At 34.8% G+C, this 9,002-nt stretch overlaps 1 protein-coding gene across 12 annotated transcripts; it reads right to left on the bottom strand.

Annotated features, from left to right (window-relative positions):
• Positions 1-2,917: 2,917 nt before the first annotated feature.
• Positions 2,918-6,369, bottom strand: LOC145132037 (uncharacterized). 12 transcript variants are annotated; one of them, XM_079066676.1, is made up of 6 exons: positions 6,274-6,369; positions 5,446-6,199; positions 5,200-5,360; positions 4,313-4,405; positions 3,498-3,663; positions 2,986-3,419 (listed from the first exon to the last, which is right to left on the bottom strand). In XM_079066676.1, the coding sequence occupies exons 3-5, from the start codon at positions 5,314-5,316 to the stop codon at positions 3,565-3,567; spliced, it is 309 nt and encodes a 102-aa protein (XP_078922802.1). In that variant the 5' UTR covers positions 5,317-5,360; positions 5,446-6,199; positions 6,274-6,369; the 3' UTR covers positions 2,986-3,419; positions 3,498-3,564. The 12 variants fall into 12 exon arrangements, 3 of the variants coding, with proteins under 3 accessions (XP_078922802.1, XP_078922801.1, XP_078922803.1); XR_013717854.1 differs by having other exon boundaries at positions 2,918-3,419; positions 4,313-4,920; positions 5,052-5,360; positions 5,446-6,366; XR_013717855.1 differs by having other exon boundaries at positions 2,918-3,419; positions 4,313-4,920; positions 5,072-5,360; positions 5,446-6,365.
• Between the last annotated feature and the right edge of the window lie 2,633 nt (positions 6,370-9,002).

Genomic DNA, 9,002 nt, shown 5'->3' with positions numbered 1-9,002 from the left:
TGTCCAACTTAAAGAAGTGCCTATTTGATGAGACCCTCGTCATTCCACTTGATGAGACAAGGTAAACGAGAGTCTCCACTTCATCGAGGAACTTGTGGAAATCATGGACAGGAGGTCAAAAGAATAAAGCAAAGTCGCATACCAATAGTAAATGTCCGTTGGAATGCCAAGCGAGGACCTGAATTTACTTAGGAACGAGAGGACCAGATGAAACAGAAATACCCACATCTTTTCCCCAACTCTTGATAACCTACTCGGAATGCTAATTTCGAGACGAAATTCCTTCTAACGTGGGGATGATGTGACAACCGTCAATTTTTGGTCAAACAAAGTTAATAAAAGTCAACCAGGTCAACTCGAATCGTGTTAGAATTTTAGGAAAAATGTGATATTCTCTAATGTTTATAATGTACCATTAACAAGTTATAATACAAAGTACCACTCTGGTTTCCAATTATCGAATATAAACCCTAAATAAGGTTAGTATCGTAACAATTCGGTAATTCAATTTTATATTATTTAGGTATAATTAATATTCATAACTCTATGTAGTGGAGTTCATAAATCTTATACTACATGGCAAATTCATAACAAAGGCCACAAACACAAATTTTTTGTGAAGTCGTCACCAAATGCGACAAAGTCTATACCCAGCTAAACACCCTAATTTTTTTTAAAGGTAAGAACTTTGGAATCCAACCTAACTTTCATGTAACACATTATTATTTTTAATAATAATGATTTTTATAATAATTTGAGTTTTTATAATTCAAATTAAATATTTATACATCCTTTATACCATATTTTTATTTATAAAAAATCATCATTTTTATAAAAGATGCCAAGTGCTATATAAGTTTGACTTTTTTTTTTATAAAAATCACTAGTTACAATGATGTTCCCCACCAGAATCTCAGTAAGAGAGCATGATACTTGTGTATAGATCTATACGGGACTGACAATCTCACACCTAAGCTATTAGCTACAGCTAGACCGGCAAGTCTGGGGTGACAATTATCTAACATTCTGAAGCCTGAAGAACGTCGCAACAGGCCAACTACGGTTTTAGCATGATTGTAATAACTCACATAGGGTATTAACAATACATTTGGTTTACGAGGCTAACATACATTCAAATGGTTTTGTATAATAATAAAACTACATGATACTATTTTCAAGTACAGCAATACTTACATTTTTGGTCTTAGGGTTTTAAGACTACAGCTCATTTTTAAGAAAATATTGGATTTTCTGGAAACATACAGTATCATTTTACAAGGAAAAGTTACAGATTTTCTTGCATACAAAACTCTTATGAACTCGCCAACTTAATTGTTGACACTTTTTCAAAACTACTTGTATTCTCAGGGAATCGTTAAGCAAGGTAATTACAAGGTTGTGAGGATGGACGTTACAACGTCACACTATTCATTTTGTCGTAATGTAATTGGAATTGAAACATACAACATTTGGGTACAATGTAATTTTCCGAATTTTAATTATGATGGTTGTGTTGCTTTGATCACTATTATTCATTATGTTATGATACTGTTCGTGAAGTCATCCACCCTCATACGTTTCTGCCATTCTGGTTTGGGGGTGTGACAAAAACCAACCATTTATATGAACACAACATAATGAAAATGAGCTCAAATCCTAGATCTATTAAGAATGAACCATAAAGGTGAGAACTTGGAGACATACAAAAGTCTAAAAGATGCATCAAGAGATGGAAATGAGTTTGCTAGCTGATCCTTTGCTCAACAAAGCATTTCTTCTACCTTTAAATGACTAAAACACCAACAAAAGCTCAAAAGACAAGAGGAGAGGCTAGGGTTCGATAGAGTATCTTTTGGAGGTGATGGAGACTGAGGGTGGTCAAAACCCTAGCCCTTGTATTCCTTATATAGGGTCCAAAGCCTGAAACTTAGGGTTTTATGTACACAGTGGTGGCATGCCAAGGCAAACAAAACACCACGTCAGGGCACTATTTAACCAACACGCCTTGGTAAACAATGATCCACATTGTGGTCAGGACTAAACACTCCCGCATATTCACTCAATAAACATAAGAATAAAGTACCTGAGGTACGGATGTTACATGTGGTGAACGAAAAAAATGTTTCGTTTATATATATATATATATATATATATATATATATATATATATTAGGTGCATGTCCGTGCGTTGTGCATGAGTAAAAGTTGGTTATCATAGATGAAATTGAAAACTTTAGATCTAATCTGAATATACAAAATTATTTTTAGATCGTTCATCACCATACATATCATATATTAATAGTTATCATATATTAATAATAAAGTTTACAATCACAAAATCGAGCACAATAACAAAATAATATTTTTGAAATAAGTTATATGAATATACTAATAATAAATCCATGATTAGGTTCCAAGTATGCCACTTTTAAAATAATATACATGGATACGATTTTGAAAATGAAAAGTAACTAAAAACCACATAAATGGTATATGATTCTAAATAAGTAATAAAATAAATCTTCAAATAAGTATAACTAGGGAAGGATCTCCCGTTGCGAGAGTTAGAATTAAAAATTAGAAAGTCTTCCCAGAAATACATAATAGTTTACAATTCGGAATATTTTTTTTGTTTGGTGCATTACTAATAATGCAATTGTGAGGGATAGAAAGTTTTATAAAGAAATTATGACATCAACCTTCTTGAAGATCTCCAAGTGGTAGCACATAATCTTGTGCCTGCATTTTTGAAAATACCTCGTTAAAGCGAAAAATAGGTATATACTTCCATTTAGCCAAATCATGGACTTACAAAAAAAAATAAAAAATTGCATTTTGCCCAAACATGGGCTTTATAAAAGCAAAATGCCCATTGTGGACATTTTTGCCCTTTTGTCCCATAAGGTACGCTCAATGATCCGATCCAAATGATTTTACTTAATTTCTTTGTTTAGCAACCTCTCTCTGCAAACCTGACTCCAAGTGTTTCTAAATGACAAACCATAAAACTTCCCATCAGAACATGTCTGTTTATAGCAAAGTTACTTACAATATGGATTTCTTCTAAACAGTCTTACTTTCATCTTTAACATCCCGATTTGCACTAAATTTACAACTCATTGCTGTTTCCTATCCAAAACAAAAGCCAAAAAAGAAAAAAAAAGAAAAAAAAATTGTCAATTCATAATTGAGCGCAATACACAATCAGAATTGACTCTCATCTCTCTGTTGACTCTGATGACAGCCCCACACAAATTGCAAAAAACAACAAAATTCACATTCAATTGTTCATCTTCATCCAATATTGCTATCATGAGTTAGTCAGCAGCTGAACGTTCCAGGATTTTGGGAATTGAATGATAATATGATGAATATAATTGTCCTGCTCTATCAAATGCATCTTCAAGCCACACACTATGCTGCATGGCGATGGAAAGTATATAAATATGATAAATTTTACAAAAAAAAAAGTAGTAATTTGAATAAAATATATGTACCTCAAGTACCATATGGAGCAACTGGAATGCAGCACGCATCCCATTGTCTCTTGTGGTGAATCAGAACTCAATAGAAAGAAATTCTTCTGTGGACTCCAATGAACAGTTGATCAAATGATTCGTACAGATATGATACGTAATTTTGTAGATGTGATGAGTCAAACCCCTTTACAAACACACACTCAAAATTAATATTTTAACTTGTTAACAATATCCAAGCAAGAAGATGGCACAAAGAAACAATACAAACAGACCAAAAAATACAACTACCAGCTACAAAACATAAACTTGCACCTAAATAGAAAAAAAAAACAATTATAGCCACAAACTTTAGGAGGGGACTTTTTCAAGAGGTTTAACTTGATTCGGGATGTTTTTAGTTTTAGTTTATGCATATGATGCCCCAAAGTTCCTCTTTGATTCCAACCCAGCATAAAAAAATGATGTTGATATGTCAAACAAAAGAACAACAAAATATGTGGGTGTGTAACTGTAATTACAGCAAATCTCCCAATAGATACTTAACAGAAACTTCTCATAATGGCCTAAAGTAAGAAAAAAAAATAACTGTGAAAAAAAATATGATAAATTTTGACAAATGAACTTTGTAATTGCCACCTGCAACATTGAAAATGAATTAGTAATTTAGAATAAAAAAAAGCCAACAAACATATGAACCATGAGTCTTGTTGAAATGTCGTAGTAACATGTTGTGAGCAATATCTTGGGAGAGCAGACATGGCTTGCTTAAAGTAACATCAACGAATACAATAACAGTAGAAGAGCATTTAGTGGAGAAAACTTTCGTTACCCACCTGAAGAAGATGGTGAATTGGGCGAACCATTGAGATTTTTTGAATTGTCTCCACCTTTAACATCTTCTTTGTTGTACGAATCACCAAAATCTGCTATAAAAATCAGTAAAAACAACGAACTTAAGTCAACTTGGATATAAACAAGCCTGACATTAAATTATCATTATTTCAAGCTTAGATTTTCATGATCTTTGATGAATCTAAATTTGAATTTCCAAACAAAATTGGGGCGGGAGCTAAAACTGTAGGTATCCATTCCAATAAATCACTCACTCCTCCAATCCAATGACTCACACAAGTTAAGAGCAGAACAATAAGTAATTAATTAATCTTCTTCGCAATCTCAACAACTAAACTTGTACGCTACCTATATACATAATCAACAATAGAAGGTGAAATAAACAAACAGTTAGAAGGAGCATATGGCACAATTACCAGGCGATTCCACATAAACAACTGATATAAAACTACAAATACAAAATTTCCAGTTTTAATTCCAATCCTATGCAAATAGCAAGAAAGTTACGACTGCCAATTCTGAGGGACCCTCGCTACCCATGATTTCGTCAAGATATAATAACTTAAGCAAGCCTTAAAAATGGAAAACCCTGATGAAATAAGAAGAAAGGAATCAATCAAAATAGATAAGATAAACCCTTTTGATTCAAATTTCTGATAATCAGGTGCCTAAACTAACGAAAATTAAACCGAGTTATCTCCATCTATTATGAAAATTTACCTTCTGAGTACTTTTTTTACCTCTGGATAGTACTCAAGACCATAAAAGCATCTTCAAATGTTTTTTTTGTTGATGATGCTTATTGATTACCGGATAATACTGGAGACCATAAGGAGTAATTTAACATCCCAACCCAAAGTTAATTTACCTCTGGATAGTACTGGAGACCATAAAAGCTTGAAAGCAAGAGATAAATATAATCTTTCCATGCTTCTCTTGATGACCTTCTAATCTTCACAGCCACCATTTTTCCATCAGGAAACATCCCTTTATATACACGATGACAACCACATTTCCCAATCAAATTCTCTGTAATTAAAAAGACGACTTTTAATCACTTTTGCTAACTTTCTTGAAAATCTACACTGAAAATCAAGAAACTCAGTAAAATTACCTGACGCAAAGTTAGATGTTGAGGAGATTCCGACCTAGAATCTGACGCCATGCTTTTAGGGCTAATTTCACTATCCAACGACGTTGTTCTTGGAGTCCCCGGTTTCGAACTGTTCGGCAGGTTCATCGCCCACTTCACCACCGACATCTTTCTGGTCTCCATTGCCGACAGCGTTAACACGGTGTTTGCTCGGAGAAAAGGCCATCCGGATCTTTGATGGGAAAATCGACAGTGTTGTTTAGGTCGAACCGTTAATCGGGGAGAATACATTGAAATCGAGAATTCGACCCTTTTCAACGCTTTTGTGTTGTTGGAACAACTCGATCCCTAAATAGAAGGCGGGGCTAGGGAGAATACGATAAGGGGAAGCAGTGCCATAACGTATCCTGTTGTTCACCTCGTAATTGATATATAGCCATTGATAGATTGATAGAGGGTACACAGGTAATGATTAAAGGTGAGTGATCTGGGCAACTCCAATTTAGCGATTTTGGTGTCTCTGTCGACGTTCTTATGAAGAAGGTGAGCAGTGGGGAAGGCAAGAAGTAGATATAAACCCTTGCAATCAACAAACGTTTATCAATTTAGAACCACCGGGGAAGAAATTATACGACTTCTTGATTTAGGGCTTTTGGAAGTCGATGGAGAACGGGAGCCGGTGGGTTTTTGGGAAAATGGGAATCGGTGGATGATAGAATGAAAAGTGGAAGAATGGTGGAAGCAGCTAATGTAATTACCACACACAGACATTGACCTGATGGAAGGTAGAAGAAGGTTTGAGGAGGGTTAGCGGTGGATCGGTGGAGTTCTGATTATAAGTTGAATTACCTGGAGCCAAACGAATGTGCGGTTGAAACGGTGAATGGAGAAGAGCCCACCAAGGTATCATAGCTCAAGGTGAATAGAACCAAATTAGTCCACCAAGGTATCATATAATAGGACATCTACTCCCCTATAGGGAAGGTACCACCCAATACATTCCTCAATTGACACTTCTGAGGTATCATGGTCTAGAAAATGTTCATTATTTCTTTACTTTCTTTCCATTTTACTTTCTTTTTAGCTTTTAATTTCCACGATATCTCATATCATCATTTATAATAGAATAGGTTAATAGTAGGATATAGTTTGAAAAGTCACATTTCATATATCAAACATTAGTTTTTCCAAAACATTCTTTGCTTTCAAAAACATTATTGCTTTCAAGTCATTCTTTCAAAACATCATTTACGAAAGCATTTGATGCTTTAATTTCAAAACATTTCATATATCAAATCATTGGTGTTTCATTATCATAAAATCATTTTTCCATGTACCCCAAAATCGGAAAATGCCAACACTTACTCACCTTAATCACAAGAAGGCTAGCTAGTCCTCTTCTAGTTCTTTTCCTTAGAGCAACACTCTTCGAACACTACTTATACAATATACAGACATAACTAATTAAAGTTACAAAATTCCCCTCATAGGTTCCATTACTAAATTTTATTACTTCAAACTATTCCTCATGTAAAACTATGAATGTAGGCGAAAACCATGCATAAATCTAAGTCCATAGGAAAAAGTTATAAAGAAATGAGTGGCAGTCTCTCAAAAAGAAACATGGCCCGTGTGATGGTTTTCCTTGCCAAAACATGACCATGTTTTGGGTTCTTGACACACACAATGCAATTTTTCTCAAAATAACACTCTACTTTGCATAACTCTTGAAGACCCTTTTTCCATTCGCTTTGCACCACTTGTATGGGCTCTCACACATGATCATGATGCATTTTCTCATCCTAAAACACCTCATTCAATTCATTAAGTTCTCACTGAAACCATTTAAGAAAATAGGTTCTCAAATTCCATAATAAGGGTTAAGCAACCAAATGTTAAATTGAAACCATTTCCCAAATTGGCCTTTTAGGCCAAAACAATAACTAGAGTTAGAACCTTACTAGCATCCATTCATGTTTGTGTTCCAATATCATTTCTAGAGTGTCCATTCATGTTCATGAATGCCATTCACTTATTAGATGTCAACCATTATGTAGTTACCCGTAGATTTCCCAAAATGCCCTTATGCCCAATTATTTCATAAATTCAACTATAGATCACTCAAGCCTTCATTGTCTTGCATTCAAGTCATATTTTTAGTATCAAATCATGTTTATGAGTATCATATGTTCATCAAATGCTCATATACAAAGGATTCCACTATTTTCATTCCAATTCTCTCTCTCTCTCTCCCCCCCCCCCCCCCCCAAAAAAAAAATACAAATTCATGCTTATACTTGATTCTAACATCATGGATGAATTTGAGCATTCTAATTGGATTTTTTGCTATCAAAATATCAAATAGGTCACATAATCCAAACCCATTTCATCATCAATTTCAATGTCCCCAATTTGGCTTTTCTAGGGTTCATAACGGTTTTCACCCAAATCCTCAAAACCAACAATGGGATGATTGGATTGAGATTGAGATCATCAAAATTAACAAAAGTAGGTTAGAAACCCAAACTCTAACCATAAGAAGTAGCTAATTTAGACATTAGGGTTTTCCCTAAACCTTGAATTTTAATTTTAGAGATGGAAGAGGATAGATTATACCTAGCAAGCTTTTGATTCCTCTTTCCTTTGCTAGAATGCTTAAATCTTGACTTGAATCAATTATTGGATGCAAAAAAGAAGATAAATGTAACACCCAAAAAATCATAGTAAAAAATTTCATTTTCAACACTATTTAATAATCCATAAATCATACAAAACATTGTTTCCAAAAATATAGTCATCAATCAGAGTATCCCAAAATCATTTGTCAATAAAATATCCAAGGATGATGTGCAGAATCATGCCTTCGCCTTGCCCCGATCATCTGATGTATCTGAAACCATGAAATCAATATGTAAGCCTAGGTTAGTGAGTTCCTCCAAAATACCCCCACATAAAAATACATATACAAACATGCATGTTGGTCCACAGTCTCCCGACTGGATTAGTCCCTAGCCTATAGTCTCCTGACTGGATTTCCCTTGGCTAATATTCTCCCGACTTGATTGCCCTTGGCCTACAGTCTCTCGACTGGATTGCCCCTGGTTTGTTGGCCTACAACATAAAGCAGTACAACCTTAACCACCCACACTATGTCGACATATGCAACAGATAAACGTATAACCAGCAAATATAGGTAATCATATATATCTATCAATCTAACATATCACTACAACATAGCATCTTCATATATACCAAGATACATATCACAACGTCGTGGGTTGACGTTGGTGCCTTCGACCCACGAGTACAATGAAGAAAACTCACCTTAAAACCGAAAAGATAGTTGAACTGATCACTGTTCCAAATATCGGGTATGCAGGTCACTTATACAACAAATGGGGACCAAGCCTCAATCTACTATACAAGTTACACCATTTGACCTAAAGTTAAACTTGGTCAAAGTCAACCATCAGCTTCCAGTTGACCTACGCCATGCGTACAAGATGCTCTACCCCCGCGTAGAGCATAAGGCAATAAAACGGGCAGAAAGGAGGCTACACGCTGCGTAGCCTGATTTA

The sequence above is a fragment of the Lactuca virosa genome, chromosome 8, assembly GCF_052849685.1.
Source record: "Lactuca virosa cultivar CGN04683 chromosome 8, Lactuca_virosa_CGN04683_v6, whole genome shotgun sequence".
Taxonomy (NCBI): Eukaryota; Viridiplantae; Streptophyta; class Magnoliopsida; order Asterales; family Asteraceae; genus Lactuca; species Lactuca virosa.
The sequence above is the reverse complement of the archived record's forward strand: the minus strand, read 5'-3'. Positions and strand labels throughout refer to the sequence as shown.